Source organism: Dermochelys coriacea, chromosome 12, assembly GCF_009764565.3.
Source record: "Dermochelys coriacea isolate rDerCor1 chromosome 12, rDerCor1.pri.v4, whole genome shotgun sequence".
NCBI classification, from domain to species: domain Eukaryota; kingdom Metazoa; phylum Chordata; order Testudines; family Dermochelyidae; genus Dermochelys; species Dermochelys coriacea.
The window spans coordinates 10,250,591-10,267,998 of record NC_050079.1 but is presented as its reverse complement, the minus strand read 5'-3'; the positions used below and the strand labels follow the sequence as shown (position 1 = coordinate 10,267,998).

The following is a 17,408-nucleotide window of genomic DNA, read 5'->3' as shown; positions in this document are numbered from 1 at the left end:
TCTCAGCTCTTCTTAGTGTATGTATATCATTGTGGATCCCACTATAGGTACATATGCCCCTTATGTACACGAGACCAAAGTCTTGAATAGCAGTATGTGTTGGGGCTGTGCATGTGCCCTGCATCTCCTTAAGCTCTCTCTGTACACTGAGACAGAACCTGGTAACAGTCTGATGAACTAATCTTTACCACCCACTATGTCTTTTTGAAATTACTTGAAACGTTCAGAACTTTTTTGATCCATTGATAAAGAACCACCACTAACAAAATCAAGCCATCTGGTAGAGCCGGGTAAAATACTCTCACTTTTTTTTTTCCTTCAAACAATGCAGATTTGGATAACCAAATTATTTAAAGAATTTGTGAATATTGGCTAATTGTTTCAGTTGAAAAACCATTTACAATTAAAAAAGAGAGTCAAAATGTTTGACATTTTCAAAATAAAATGTTTCAACTTCAATTCAAAATGACATTTAATTTCAAAATTACCTTTATTTTTTAATTAGAGGTAGAAAAGCTTGAAATTTAAATAAAACATTGTTTTGGATTGAAAGAATTTTTTTCCAAATGTTTTTGGACTATCACCTAACCAAAAAATTTCTACCATCTGGACTGAATGTTGAATGTAAACTGACTTGTATGCCCCCAGTTGGTACAGAGCACCTGAACATGGCAGATTCTACACCTGTGGACTTTAAGCCCTGCTTTTCTTGCAAAGGATTAATTCCCCTGTAAAATGGATACAGCAGATGCCTCTTCTGTTTAGGAGAGACCCATATACTGGAGAGGTGCTTGGTATGCTAGTCATTCTCATTGAGCATGCACAGTTGAAGTTTCATCTACTAAAGCAATCTCTGAAGATTTTGGAGGAGACTGCAAAACTCAGATACCAGATAAACAGCCCCTCTTGAGTGCCCCAGTGAACAAACATGCCACACCTCAGACCAGCATAGAAAAGAAAATGCTCAGAAAAGACCCAGTGCTCATACTGATGCCAACACTAATGTAGAAACCAATGCCTCTGGTATGAAGAGAGGCCATCCTGAGCACACAGGCAGAGACTCCAGATGAACTCAATGTCTTTCTACGGGGACAGACCACACACTTTCTGGGAAGAAAATCACTAAGCCCCACATGGCATAAAACCCGATGGTAAAGAGCAGCCTACCAGCACAGCACAGAGTGAAAGCTGCACAGCACAGACCATAGTACTGGCAACACATCCTTTGATGTCAACAGCTGAACCAAGGCCACCTGTGATGCTCCTGGAAAAACTGAAAGTGGCTTTGGTGCTGGACACCTTCCAATGTCAGTGTAGACCTTGGTACAGAGAGCACCATATGCCTTAGTGTTGTCCATAGAGGAGATGTACTCCTTTGCACTAGTGGAGCACACATTGTCACCTTCCTCAAGTGGAGAACCCTCTCCCGTAAGATCCATGGAGATATCCTAGAAAAGCCAGCTGGCACTTGTTACAGGGTTCAGCCACTGTCACCAGGAATGGCATGGTGTCAGATAAGCCTGTCAGTCCAGACATATCCATTCAACATTTCCCTGTTTCCCTGTTGGGCTTACTGGGATCAACACTCATATTCTTCTGCAAGCCAATCTCTGTTGCATTCGAGGAAGAAGAAAAGATTACACTCCCTAGTGGCATCCCTGGCCAGACCATTGACAACAGACAGCAAGGAGTACCATGAGGAACCAGACCTCAGTCCAGAGTATCATCATCGTCCTACTTCACCACCTAATGACCTTCCTTCATCTTCTGATGAAGCTTTGCCATCAGCACAAGTACTGGCACTGTACTTTGTCATTTCAAGAACTTGTCATGACAATTGTACAAACCCTAGAAATAGAGACAATGATGATGCAAGAAAAGTCTTATGAGGTATTTGAAATATTGACAACTTCTGGCCTGGCCAGAATTGTCCTCTCTATAAATGAAGGGTTGCTCAATCCTGCTAAGGCTCTTGGGGAAATACCTGCCATGATACCACCCATAGCGAAAAGAATGGGCGACGGGGTGGATCATTTGAGGATTACCTGTTATGTTCATTTCCTCTTGGGCACCTGACATTGGCCACTGTCGGAAGATAGGATACTGGGCTAGATGGACCTTTGTTCTGACCTAGTATGGCCATTCTTATGAGTGGAACAGAGGTGCCAAGTCCCTTTAAAAAGGGTTTGAGTGCATGACTGATTTTCAGAAGCAGCCTTATCCCATTGCCCATGGTCTGTCATAACATTGGATAGTTGGGTGCTAGAGATCATCACCAATAGCTACCCTCTTCGGTTCTACTCTTCCACCCTATTCACCCACCCACTTTTCTCATCCCTGTTCGGGAACGCTCCTTGCAAAAGCTTGTTACAGGCAGAAGTCACCTGGTTGTTTCATCAAGGAGCCATAGAGGAAGTACCACTAGAATTCAGGGGAGGAAGCTTCTACTCCTGGTAATTCCTTATCCTAAAGAAGAAACGGCATCTTTGTCCTATCCTGGACCTGAGGAGACTGAACAAATACATATGCAAGCTCAGCTTCAGTTACACAGTTATACTTGGTTTTCTCACAGCTGACAGTCAAGATTCCTCAAGGGCCTCCTATGTACCTATCCAACTATGAGAGACCTAACTCCGATGTAGGATCTCAACATTGTCCTCAAGAAACTCAGGGAGCTTCTGTTCAAGCCACTGTTAGATTGTTCAAAATATCACCTTACCCGCAGGATGGACTTTCTGTTTGCTATCACCTTAGTATGGAAAGTCAACAAGCTCCAAGCCTTTACAGACAGACCTTCTTTCATAGGGACAAGGTGCTATTGAGACCACACCATAAGTTCATCTCTAAAGTGATCTTGGAGTTTCACCTTAATCAGTCCATCAACCTGCCAGTCGTCTTCCTGAAAACTCACTTGATGCTGGAAGAGAAGAAGCTACATAAGTTGGACGTTTCAAGTCATGTTCTTACCTTACCAAGACCAAGTCCTTAGAATCCAGTTAATGTAATAAATGAAACAGTCATTGAATAAATAACTGATTTTGATAAAGAACAGTTGCTTATCCTACAGTAACAATGGTTCTTTGAACATAAGAACGGCCATACTGGGTCTATTTAGCCCAATATCTTGTCTTCCCACAGTGGCCAATGCCAGGTGCCCCAGAGGGAATGAACAAAACAGATAATCATAAAGTGATCCATCTCCTGTCGCCAATTTCCAGCTTCTGGCAAACAGCGGCTAGAGACACCATCCCTGTCCATCCTTGCTACTCGCCATTGGTGGACCTAAATGTTGAGATGTTGTAATTAGCCTATACGGCTACAGTGAGACCTATGTTGTCTCCCCATCTCTTCGTAACCGTGTCAGTATCATCCAAAGGCCAAGCATCTTGTGACAGAGAATCTAAGTGGATCATGCAATGTAATTCCACCTGCTATCAGACAGTTACTCCCTCTAAACATCAAGGCATACTCCTCTGGGGCACAGGCAGTGACTTCCGCCTGCTTTAGACACATGATCTTCAACATGGAGCAACTCACTGACCTTTTCGCCCTTGACATGGCAGCTAGAGCTGATGCTGAGTTTGAGAGAGCAGTTCTGCAATTGTTGTTTGACTGATGCAACTGAAACACCTCTTTCCCACCATCTAGTGAGATCCAAACTGACACATACTTGAAGAAAAAAATAAGATACTGTGGTTCTTCAAGATGTTGTGGTCAGTGTGGATCCAGTGGCCTGCCCTCTGTCCCTGCTTTTCATAGTTCTTGGCTAGTGCAGACTTTGAATTATGAGGAAACAGAGAGTTGCAGCCGCTCCACCCTTTGTGCCTTCATACAAGAGCACAAGGACGTAAAGGGTATATGAATGGCCCCAATGAACACTGCTGTTCAGAATAATTCAATCTTGCGCCCACGAGGAGCATTGATACCTTCAGCTGGTTTCACACTGCCTACAACATCTCAAAGAGTCAGTTACTGAAGGTAAGTCAGTGTTCCTTATCAAAATAAGGTATTTGTTCAAAGGTGGTTTCACTAACTGGATTCTAAGGATTTGATTTGTAAAAGTTCATAATACATTTTGCAATATCAGCAATTCAGGTTTGGAAAATAAGTTGTGAGAATTAGCTGCCCTATGTCTAAAACCAAAAATGTCCTGTTCAGGTTAAAATTTATAGTAATTGCAATAATAAAATAAAGAACAATCCTGCAAACTCTTACTCAACACATAGGATCAGACCCCAAGTTAGCAGGAGCTGTGTGTGCCCACAACAAGCTGTATTTTACTTAATGTGGCTATAATTGTGCTTGAAGTAGATGGGGAGAGCACTGCATCCCTTTTGGGCTGCACAAAGACTACTGCAGATATGGCCTTATGCAAAACATAGATTTATTATAAATGGATGGAACATTGAACCTATGTTCCAGGTCAGAGCATGTTCACATTAACCTAGTCAAGGACAAGTAGCACACGTTTTGTTTGGTCAGTGTTTCAGCAACAGTAAGACAGTCTGGAACAGAACTGGCAATCACTATAGTAAATTGAAGAGACTGAATAGCTTTAAAAAGAGACGCGGCTTTTCAGCTCCATTTTAATAATGTAAGATTCTTCTTCAGTTTTCTATTTTTATCTCTGTATTCTGGTAACATCTTGCTCTGAGCATTCATTTTCTGGAGCCTAGGGTTGCAGTTGTTTTGAGTCCTGATTTAGATTCTTAGCTTCCATTTAGCCCTGGTCTCTTTTCACCACCCAATAACCCACTCTCTCAGCTAGGTTTTGACACCAGTTCTGTCAGATTCCATAAAACGTTAGAGGACAAACAAACAGAATGGGAAAAACATGTTCACTTCTCAGAGTCAGAGCATTAAGCTTCTCCCTTTAAAAATAAGAAGTGCCCTTCGTAGTTCTACTTTCGTACGTTTGCTTCATATTTTCAGGCTTAACTGTCAAGCTATATCAAAGACAACAGAATTACATTTAAGAGCCTACATGTCCTTCAGTTAGTCATATTAGTTTATGTAATGAAATGGAAAACAAACTCCTAACAGTTTGGCACAGCTGTTTTCTGTTAAGTGTATTAATGACTTGATTCAAAACATTTCACTTTTTTAAAAAAAGAGTAATGATAGAAAAAGAATAGGTGTGGCATCTATTAAAAAGACAAACATTTTAAAAGGTTACTATTTAATTCAAATAATAAGATACTGCTCAGGGTAATTTGGACCCCCTTCTAGGATGTATAAACTTACACACAACAGCTTTGATGTTTGGATAAGATGTAAAATGGAGGGATCTGAACCCCTATGGCTATTAAAAGATACCATGGCACTTACTGCAAGAGATGTCCTGGCCAAATTCTGTTGTAAGCAGTTATATATCTTTTTATACCTAAAATTCACCCTTTTCATTAAAATGGAACTGGATATAGATTTTTTTTTAATTTACTGTCCTGGACCTGTTTTGTAGTGTCCCTGTTATTAAATTGCTGCTTAGAATCATTCCAGAAGTAGCTGCATTTCAGTGGTAGATGGAGTGTTCCTTTAATGAGGCTTGAACTTCTTACCTACCTACCTCACGGGGGGATTATGAAGCTTGATTGGTTCTTTCATGCCTGCAAAATGTTCTGCTATCCACTGATAAAAGCTTCTTTAAAAGTGCCAGGTATTATTTTTTGGAAGGTGGGGTAATCATCTTCTGGCTTGGCTGAAGTCAGAGACCTTATTGCAAATGTAAGGATAATTTTTTCAGTGAAGTACAACTAACACTTCAGTTGTTAATGGTCCCAGAGGAGTTTGCATGTCACTATTCATGTGGACAAGTGAATCTCCAAATTATATTATTAATTTATTTGAAGATGCTTCCTGTTTACAAGGTAACAATAGTCCTGAATGAACTCTGAGGTTGACATGTTGACAGCAAAACAAATCAACCAAAAATACCATTTAAATCTTCAAGGATGCAGGCTGAGGAGTTTTAGCACAGGATATGGTTGTTACCCAGTGAACAGACAGTACTCCAAAACTATTAGTATTGAATTACAATTTGTAAGTAAATATTCATATTTTAAATGAAAGAAAAATACATATATCAAGATAAGCGAAGTTGATAAGGGATAAGTTTTATTAAAAACAAAAAAATTAAAATCCACATTTCACTTTTCTTTCATTCCCCACTTGTCACTAGGCTTCACCAACTCCCATGTTTTTACCACCTTATTTCCTTTTTAAAAACAGCATAGTTTTTCCCTACAGATAACCAAGGCCCTCCTCCCCAGCTTTATATTAATCAGACAGCCCCCCAACCTGAAGCAAATACTCACCAGCAACCACACACCACGCAACAAAAACAATAACCCAGGAACCAATCCTTGCAACAAAGCCCATTGCCAACTGTGTCCACATATCTATTCAGGGGACACCATGATAGGGCCTAATCACATCAGCCACACTATCAGAGGCTCTTTCACCTGCGCATCTACCAATGTGATATATGCCATCATGTGCCAGCAATGCCCCTCTGCCATGTACATTGGCCAAACTGGACAGTCTCTATGTAAAAGAATAATTGGACACAAATCAGACGTCAAGAATTATAACATTCAAAAACCAGTCTGAGAACACTTCAGTCTCTCTGGTCACTTGATTACAGATCTAAAAGTTACAATATTACAAATTGGGTACCCATTTTTTGACATGAAGGTCTGTGCTTCAGTTGCCCTTAAAAGAGGAGTTGTGAAGCTAAATCCATCAGTGTCTGTGTAACACGCAGATGCTAAATAGGACTGAAAGGGACTTCCTGGATCATCTCATGCAGTCCCTTGCTATTACAGGGAACAGTGTCATATAATCCTTTTCACAAATTTATCAGGCTTCATCTTAAAACTGCCCAAAAGTGTATGAATATTTATTGAATATTTATTATCTATGAAAATGAGAGAGTCCAGAGATGTCCAAGAAGACAGCGGTACAATACAGTATATACAGCCATCCTAGCAACCCTCAGCAGTCTCAAATGCTGGTTCTAAACAGACTTGCATGGAATCTGCTCATAAGATTGGCCCTATGCAACCTTGGCATAGGAAAAAGGAGATGATGATCTGTTGTATTAATTTAGATGGAATATATGGGCCCACAGAGTCAAAAGTGTTAATATGATCCTGTAGCTGTCCAACATTAAATGATTTTAAACAAAGTTTGATATACAGAGACCTCAACTTGCTACATACTATGGCAAATAATTAAAAATCCTTTTAACCTTTTATTAAAGATACAGAAAATGAAGAAAAAACAGTTAAAGCATTTGAAATGTAACATATTAAGTAAGGCTTTCATTTTAACAACATCCTTTGTTCCCTTTCCCTTTCTCTGGAGTTAGTCTTTAGAGGGTATTCTTTTGGGGGGGAAAAGAAGAAGTTAATTGAGAGACGCTGGAGCTACCATTGTTGTTAAAGTCTGATCCTGTTTTATAGAAAGCAAAATAAGACAAACACACACAAAAGCAGAAGAAAGAAAATACAGGTTCTTTCTCTGGTGTTTACTCTCAATTGCAACTTCACTGCTGGAAAAACATGGGCACAGCATACAAGCTTTTCAACCACTCCAAGAACTGGCAAATTTATTCAAGCATCAGGCTGGTTAGGGGATTGCTTTTATCTGCCTCTGCTCACAGGCTTACAGTAATGTTGCAAAATATGCAGTCTTGGCCAGCTAAGCCAGACTCTTGTTAGAAGACAAAAGGAGAAGCATAGGAAATAGAAGAAAAAAGGTGGGGAAGAAAAAAAGACACACTGGATTGGGGTGACAAAGTCTCACATTCCTGGTGGCAGTAAGGATTCAGCCAGAACTGGTGAAGGTGGCAATGTCATCCAAGTCCCTCTGTTAGATCGGTCTGGTAAGGACAGCTCTTGGGATCAGGACTACGAAGGCCCACTGATGTTACAGTGGATCTCCAGTATAAGTGACGGTGGCAGCCATGATAGTGAAGCTTGCTCTTTCCCCTTCTTTTAGTCAGCAGTTGTCCCCCTTCACTTCCTCTATAACAACTTTGATCTCAAAGCCCCTTTTATTTTAAGGACCCTGAAAGGAAGTGAAGGGCGGAATAGTCCATTCTCCCACTATTTTGTCCACCAGCAGGCCTAATTTCTGACACCAATTTTGATTAATTGATTTCTGGTCTTGCATTGTTCTTGTTTATGTGGCGTGCTCGTAACACAGTCCTTGCATTACATCAGTAGTGTTTTTGTTTGGATTGATGCAGTCTGTATGGTCTCTTTTTTGCATCTTTTGCCACCAACATTTGTTATTATAGGTTATTGTAACATTTTATTAATTTTCATTCAGTTTTCACAGAGAGCTCTGTCAAGGTTCCTTCATGATCTGCATGAAAGACCCCCTAAGCTTATTTTTACCAGTTTAGGTTAAAACTTTCCCAAGGTACAAATTGTTTTACCTTTTGTCCTTGAATCTTTATGCTGCCACCACCAAAGTGTCTAACAAAAATAACAGGGGAAGTGCCCACTTGGAAACGTCTTCCCCCCCAAAAAAATATCCCCCCAAACACTACACCCACTTTCCTGGGGAAGGCTTGCTAAAAATCCTCACCAATTTGCATAGGTGAACACAGACCCAAACCCTTGAATCTTAAGACAATGAAAAAGCAATCAGGTTCTTAAAAGAAGAATTTTAATTAAAGAAAAAGTAAAAGAATCACCTCTGTAAAATCAGGATGGTAAATACCTTACAGGGTAATCAGATTCAAAACATAGAGAATCTCTCTAGGCAAAACCTTAAGTTACAAAAAGACACAAAAACAGGACTATACATTCCATTCAGCACAGCTTATTTTCTCAGCCATTTAAACAAAACAGAATCTAACACATATCTAACTAGATTGCTTACTAATTCTTTAGAGGAGTTCTGACCTGTATTCCTGCTCTGGTCCCGGCAGAAGCATCACACAGAAAGAGAGGATCCTTTGTCCCTCCCCCCCCCAGCTTTGAAAGTATCTTGTCTCCTCATTGGTAATTTTGGTCAGGTGCCAGTGAGGTTATCTTAGCTTCTTAACCCTTTACAGGTGAAAGGGTTTTTCCTCTGGCCAGGAGGGATTTAAAGGTGGTTAGCCTTCCCTTTATATTTATGACAAGCTCACAATTAGGGTAAACTAAATAGGTTGTTTGCGCCCACTACTCCAGTTGGAAGGCTGTTCCAGAACCTCACTACTCTGATGTTTAGAAACCTTTTAATTTCATGCCAAAATTTATTCCTGGCCAGTTCATACCCATTTGTTCTTGTGCCAACACTGTCGTATAGCATAAATAGTTCTTCTCCGTCCATAGTGTTTAGAATAGTGCATGCCATAGTAAAGCCCCTGGGGAAACTAATAATTCTGTAGTCCACGGACGGTTTGAATGGTTAGCAAGCTATAGCCTCATATCAAACAATGAGTATAAAATGAAATCTTGACCATCCATTCTGAGAACTGAATGGAGTGGAGGTACTGTGGACAAAATAGTTTGCAATCATGTAATTAAAGACTGCATCATAATGCATATACAACCTTAATTCTGGAACTTCTTAACTTGTTTTACTTTGCAACCTTAATATTATACAAATTACATATAAAAACTACATTTAAAGATAGTGTAATTCACCCCTTTGCAGAGAGCCAGCAGAAGGTCTACACACCATTTAAGTCCCACTTCAACCTTATGTCAAGGACTTACACAGTGTATAGGCTTTGTGAAAGGTCTCCGCACAGAGGGTGAATTTTATTCATACTGTCCAAAACAATACCAGCCACTTTACATACAAATAGTAAGATATTCCTTTCCCCAAATTGTTTAAATATACACCTGAAGTAGATGAAATGATGAAATACAAGGGCTTGTTTGGGGAGAGGGTGGATAGGAGGGGTTGGAGTGGGTTATGCTTTTATTCTTTTTATCTCCCTCTTGCATATTTTGCTTTACGTCCCTAACAGCATTCGTTAACTGCACGAGAGGCATGCAGCATTCTAAGTATCTATCTGTAAAGTTAAATATTGTTTTAAGCACATTCCCTTGTACTCAGGCTTTTTTACTTCGTGCTTCCCATAGGAGACACTACTGTTCGATGTGAGCAACTTGATCTGCTTCAAGATTGGCTGGCTGATTTCCGAAAATCTACCTCCTCCTCCAGCACAGCCAATCCAGAGGAGCTGGTGGCTTTTGATGTGATCTGTGGAGATCTCAACTTTGACAACTGTTCATCTGGTAAGACAAGTTTTTTCCCTTCCTCTTGAATACATAGCATCACAGTGAGCTACTAAGTTGTTGTAATGTCACCTCTAACTGCTTTAGAGCAGTGATCTGCAATTGTACATGGCTTTTGCAATCACATTTAAATAAGAATAAACTGCTATAAAAACTTTTAAAAATGGGAGTAAAGATCGTTAATCTGAGTGAGCAAACCCAATGTTTGAGATACCTATTCATTAAAGGGGAGATTTCTAAGGCACAAAGGGCAGTCCTATCATTTGTGCATTTAACAATCTCCACCAAAATCTAGAAGAAAAAGAAAGGTGGCTCTTATCTCCTCTGCTTTTTTATTGTCACTATGGAACCTATATATCCTTTCTTTCTAGTTACTAATATATATCAACAGGTATATAATCACGGGGTACCTGTGGAAAAAAATCTTACATAACTATGTAATTGAAGACTGTATCATAATGCATACGCACAAGGGGGCTGAATTAATGTTCCGAAGGCAACTTTAATTCTGGCATTTACTAACTTTAAGGACTTGAATTTGCAACTTTAATATTCTTTTAACTTATTTTTTGGAAGTTATTCCTTATATGGAGGGCAGAGGGCACCATTAAAAATAGACATTTACTACCAATAGATGTTAAATTTACAGTGGAATTCGGAGTAAAGAATATCTCACACACTAGGATAAAGTCAAACATGGTACAGTAAATGTTATTTTTAATGGCATGAACTGTATGTATTTGTATATATTTGCACAGGGTGTATAGGCAGTTACATAAATGGATGTGAATTTATTTTAACTGGCTCATCACTATACTAGTTGGGCATACCACAGAAATTAAAAAGAACAATTACCACCAGCAATTGGCACAAATCAAAAAATCCATCCCAGTTTCTACACTAGTGCCAGTTAATGCGGGATCCCTTCCAAATTATGTTCTAAAATTAAGAAATAGTCCAAGTAAAAAAAAATCTAGCATTATATTCCAAAAGTACATGAACTTGGACTCTGGTGGCCTGTAGGAGAGAGCAAATTCCAGAACCAAAGGCTGTCTGCTAGTGATGTCCTACTGCTTGCTCAAAGGAGTTTAACCCTGGGCCCAAACAACAGAAGCTTTGCCAGAAAAGCAACTGCTCTGAAGAGTATAGGGAGAGAGGTCGTCTAAAACAGCCAGCATTATAGATACTAGCTAGCACCACCAAGAAGCAGCTTGGAAGCCAGGACAGGGTGTAAAGCACAGGTGGTGTATATTCGTGTGTGCATGCCCCACTAAATAGGCAGGTAATTGCAAACTGCTCTTGCCAAAGCATCCAAATGACTTCAAATGGTACCCTAAATAGAACACTATATAGCAGTCCAGTCTGGAGATGGCAAAAGGCATGAAGAGGGCTACATCTGAGAGGAAAGGTCAGTGTCTGAACTACCACTACTACATGGGCATACAAAGAGATGGATCCACTAGGATCCTCAGAGTGTGAACCAGTGAGACAAGGGGTGGGAGGAATCATGATCACCATGAGTCTCTTACAGTGTTCTCTATTGTGCATAGTGGTTTATGCTGTGCTTTTTGTCAGCTAGGTTAGAGATAAATTCAAGTGTTCAGATTGGGATCTAAAGTTTAGGACCAGCATGTTTATGGATTCTTAGTCACTGTTCAGGCCCATTTGCTTAGTGGAGATATTAGTGTCCATAGGGAATCTATCCCTTCTAATAAACCTGGGTGTACCAGTTATATCAAAGAAAAAGAGACCTCCTGTACAATCCAAAATAATTACTATCCTCTCGTATCATGTCTTTGAATGTGCTTTTTTTTTTAAACTGCTGATGAGATAGGTATAGTGCTAATCACCACTGAAGAGGTTAATTAATCTGGGTTTGGATAGATAGATGTTTAAATGAAAAAATTCAAAATATTGACTGCCCCTGAATTGCCTGGTCTGGTCTCATTTGTGCTACCACTTGGCAGCCAGGATTCTCAGAAGATGAATAACCTACCATGCTCAGCTTTGGATCAGATGCTCACGGTCAATTTAGTTATTGCATCTCCAATCTCAAATGAACCCTGAAGTTGAGTAGAAAAGTATCTGAAGAACAGAACATGAAGTTGGCAGACACTCTGAGTTGGCATCTGGAATTATGAATCAACATTCTAGAAATGAAAGTCAAAATTTATTGACCAGAGTTTATTAGTAAAGCAAAAATTTCCCTATACTTTATTGGCTCAGAGGTAAATCAATTTTAGCTGAACTCACATACAGCCAAATCAGAATTCAGTTATTTACATGCTTGTGTAGCTTTGCTCCAGATCTTAAATAAAAGAAGCTTCCTGGCTTGTAAACGTGATCATTTCAGCCAGTGAATGAGCTAGAATAATCTTTTTATACACTATGTAGCAATTGTACAATATAGTATGTTCATTCTATCCAAGTGTCAGATGTTACTTGGTTGACAATCTATTTTTGTATTTGTGAAGCTGGGTTACAATGGTTGAGTTTTGGTAGGCATGTTTGCATAGGGGTTTAAATTATTGAAACTTAACCATTGTTAAAGGGGATGCTATCAAGGTAAAAGCTGTTCTTAGATGTGTTGCTAAAAATTAAAATTATTAAAAGCATTTAAAATCTATTGCTAGCTATGCAGTTTACTATTTTGCACTTTTGAAATGGAAGTTGAAATTAAGTTGATCACTTTCATTTTCTATTTATAGTCAGTCTCACTTTTTGGTTCTCATGCATTAAATTAGAACCGTGCTGCAGTATTTGTGTTTACAACTTTGTAGGGAATGTTTTTAATTTAAAAAGTCACAGATCTTTGTTAGGTAATGTACTTTAGACCGAAAATGTAGATTTTGTATTTTTAAGTACTAAATCTTGATATTTACCAATTTTGCACTATAAAGAGTCTGAAAGGTTTTAAGGAAAAAAATATTAACTGAATATATTTAGACATGCCAGCTTTCTTTACAAACTGTGAAATTTGTAGAATAGTTTGTTTGCTCCTGTGAAAATCTAGCTCTAATTCTTTGTTGAAAATTATACCATTAATCCATCTGACATTCGCAAGTTCCTTGGTCACCCCATGTTTTAGGGCCATTTGCAGCAAGTTAGTTGTACCCGAGTACTAGAGAGTTATCACACTTCTAACATCAGTACATTGAATTCTCAGTTATCAGGAACTTTATTATAAGGGTGTCTTTAATGTCAGGCTGATGTAGTCTGACTCTGATGGAAATCTATTCTATTTTAAACCCTTCGCTCTGAGATAAAAAAAAATGTTCAATGAGAGGGGCTAGGCTGTACCTCTCAGCCATGAATAGTAACAATTGCTCATGACAGTGGATTAATCATCACAGAATGTTATTCCTTTCCATGGCTTCACTGATGAAAGTTTATAGGCATATGAAACCTTGTGACAGAGCAAAGCTTGGAGAAATAAAATTGTACAGATTTCATCTGGTCCTTAAATAAAAATACTGAACAAAATCAATATCCTGCTGAGGTAGGAGGGATTTGGTGTACCTGTCAAGTCTTAAATACCCTAGTTTTCTGATCCTCTCCAATTCCTCCAAGATGTCACTGCTAATTTATTACTGCTTAGTCCCAGAATCGTCTTGTGGTTCGAAAGATGGCAGCTGAGACAATGCAGGTGCAATAGTTGAATTAGGGGTATCAGTTCTCAGCTCAGTAAAATACACTGAACAAAATGCAAGAATGGGATCCTGTGGCCCTATAGCTAGGGACAAAAGAGATACAATGACATAAGAGCCCCTAACAGCTTCAGGGGTAGTGGATCATTAGTTTGAATGTGGCTAGAGACTGAACATTCGTGTTGTTTCCTTTTTCTGACTCCTTCTAGTTGGAATTGAGATTGTCACACAACATTATTCTTGGCAAGGGATGATGCTACTCTCCTGTAGAAGCAGGTCTGGTTTGCTCCTGTTGATGAAAATCAATGTCCTCCTTAGGTGATGTGTCTAGCTCAAACTTCAAAGAAGTTCCCCCTCCCTCATTTTTGAGTGTGTCCATTTTCATACACATTTATGGATTTTGTTGCCTTGACAATAGACTGTGACAAATGACATCATTAGTTCCAAGTGCAGGCATTTGTGAATGTTCCAAGGATCCCTAGAAAGAACTTGAACTGTTGATAAGAAATTCTAAAATCTAAAACGGTGGAAGTGCTGCAAAGAAGAAAATTGTCAAGGGATACTGCCAGTTTAATAGGTTTTAAAAAATATTCTTGGATTTACAGCAGTGTTGGTATTTTCAGTTTGAGGGTCTGATCCTGCAAATCCTACTAAATATGAGATTTACCATAATAAATAGTGTATCCTGAATTATAAGTCTCCTAACTGCTTGATCCAGTGCCAATAGTACTAGTTTGTTACATTAAATAATCCTAGAGGCATATATTTGCTATTAGACTTGAAGTAGAATAATTGATATTAATTGTGCTCTGACAGAAATTAAGCACTGAAAATGCATGTAGTATTCTGGTTGTAATTTGGACTACTCTAATACTCAGGATAACAATATCACAACACAAAATATAATTTCTCTGTCTTTTTCAGTCAGTTTTGTAACCTAAATATTTCATGAACAGTGCATCTTGTAAGGCAGTCATACCACAAGCTTCTAACTTCAACAAATGCACTGCAGAAACTATATACGTACCCAACTCACCATATTTATTGTCAATATGAAGTCAGCAGATCTAGTTCTGCACTGCCTAACATTTAATACCTACATTGTGAAGTCATTTACATCAGTACATAGTGCAAGGCAGTGGAGAATCAGGCCCATTAATTGCTCCCAAAAATCAGATGGGCAGGATTCGGCAGTGAATCACTTTTTGTTGTTGTTTATACATTTTCTTCTGTTTTAGAGTGCTATATTTTCCAACAGTGAATCTTTGTTCTTAGTGGAGTTTTGTTGGCAGGAGCAATTATTTGGAGAGTTCAGGAAGTTGAGAATAGGATATTAACTAATTGTATACAGTAGCACCAACAAGCTCCAATGACATTAGGGCTCCATTATGCTGGGTGCTCTATCAATGTATAGTAACAGTAAGGGCTAGATTTTTAAAAGTCATTTAGACACCTAAAAATGCAGATAGGTTCCTCGTTGGAATTTTTCAAAATTGCCTAGGCACCTAACTCCCATTGGGCACCTTTAGGTGCCCAAGTACCTTTAAAAATCTGGCCCTAAAGAGTTTAGGCTCCTAATTAAGACAAGATGCAACAAGGCAGTATAATGAGGAAGTAGAGGCTTGGGGTGGAGAGGACCAGGGATAGGAAAGTGGCCTATTTTTCATGATTTACAGTTTTGGAGGATTTGAGATATACAGGTAATATTTTTAATGCCATTAATCTCAACGGGCCTACGGTCTTTCACCTTTAGGTCACCAGTTCAAATCCAGCCCAGGTAATTTAGTGCCCAAAAGTAATCATTTGCTGTCAGTTCACTGGGCCAGTTGAAATGAGTTAGTGATATTAACCCAACATGTGCCACCACCACAACTGGCACTAATTGGTACGCTGTTGGCATTCTTGCAGAGACTAGAAATTGAAAAGGCATGGAGACTGGTCCCTCCAGGACAGGGGTTATGTAAATTACCCAGGCAAGGTGGGAAATCTACATTACCATTGCCTGCAGTCAAACCTGTTTTGAAGATAAATAAGGCGCCATCAGTTCCTTCAGCTGTCGACTTAGCATTAAACTAGTGATGAAAGGGAGACATTTAGGAAATACTTTTGTCGAATCTGAGGACTAAGATTTAGAGAATTTAGAAAAATGTAGCTCATAGTTAAGAATCTTGACTACAATTGTGATTTTTGGTTTATTTGTGTTTTTAAAATTCATTACAGAATGTTGCTAATATCACCTTTAGAAACCAAAATGAAATCAGGTTTCAAATTAAATTAGTGCTGCTGTAGTCTTGACCAGAGAGGTTGCTTCAGAGTGATGTGAGGACCCTCCTCTCCCTTCCAGGGGCACGAGCTGAGGACACAGACTGGAGAGTCAAGTTTTGCTTTTGCATGGTACCAGTTTTTGCACTGTATTTTAAAGCTTGTACTATGTGATTGATTTGCTTTTCCTTGGACTTGTTCTTTTTTTGCAGAGGACAAGCTGGAGCAGCAGCACTCCCTGTTTACACGCTACAAAGATCCATGCCGGCTTGGTCCTGGGGAGGAAAAACCATGGGCAATTGGTAAGGTTTTGTCTCAAAACTGTCAGAGGCAACCTTATGTGGCCCTGAGATACCATATGCTGCCTGCAGGTGGTATAACTAAGGGGCAGTAACAGCAATTAAGTGGGGACTAAATATTTACAAACTGTGGTTTAAAAGTACTGTCCTCAACCCGTATCATATCTTTTGCAAACCTCAGAGTGCTTTATTGTACTATACATGTACCCAGATAGTGGATGAGGTGATCTCTACCAAAATGCAGCCCCTGCTGGAATTGAACATGGCATCAGTTTCGAAGACTACTCAAGTACCCTGCCACAGTTTAGCGACGTTAAAATTAGTTTTTAAAACCCAGTTGAACCATTGTCGTTTCTCTGTATTCCAATTCTAATCTCTCAGTTGCACCAAGCTATTTGTATGTAAAACTGAAATATTCAGCTTATGATCTAACTTTCCAGCCCCATTAATTGCTGATATTATAAACCATTGTTTGTGACGAGGTAATTAAACAATTCCATTGGCACAGTTTTCATTTTCACATCCAGTTCAAACGGCATACCTTAGGAAAAAATTTATTCCTGGTGTAATTCCACTGATTTCAACTGAGTTACACTAGAGATTATTTTGCCCACTGGACTTCTATGAAAAGCTTTAAAAACAGGAGTGGAGGAGGACTCACTTTAATTAATTACCTTTATTTGACTGATTGAGGAAGTGGTTGTATTTAGTCACATGTGGAAGAAAGTAGACAGCGGGATTCAGGAAAGCTGAGACTTGGAAAGGCTAAAGAGAAGCAGATCCCTACAATCAATACCCAGGGATTTCAGTGGAGATGGAGTCAAGGCAGTGTCTACCCAGACAGCATTGCAGAGGTGGTGATAGAAAAAATTTCAGATGTGGACACTTGGCTGCTTTTAAGGGTTAGGTAGAAAGTACAAATATACAAGGTTGGGAGGAGGGTTTCTGGCAGTTGA

General features: G+C 39.2%; 1 protein-coding gene across 4 annotated transcripts in view; it reads left to right on the top strand.

Moving 5' to 3' along the window:
• The window catches only part of SMPD3 (sphingomyelin phosphodiesterase 3), a 249,145-nt gene that overhangs the window by 208,099 nt on the left and 23,638 nt on the right, over positions 1 to 17,408 (top strand). For all 4 annotated transcript variants that reach the window (XM_043495052.1, XM_038367870.2, XM_043495051.1 and 1 more), the window contains 2 exons: positions 10,089 to 10,244; positions 16,366 to 16,455. In XM_043495052.1, coding sequence (XP_043350987.1) covers positions 10,089 to 10,244; positions 16,366 to 16,455 — 246 coding nt within the window. The remainder of the gene's footprint in view (positions 1 to 10,088; positions 10,245 to 16,365; positions 16,456 to 17,408) is intronic.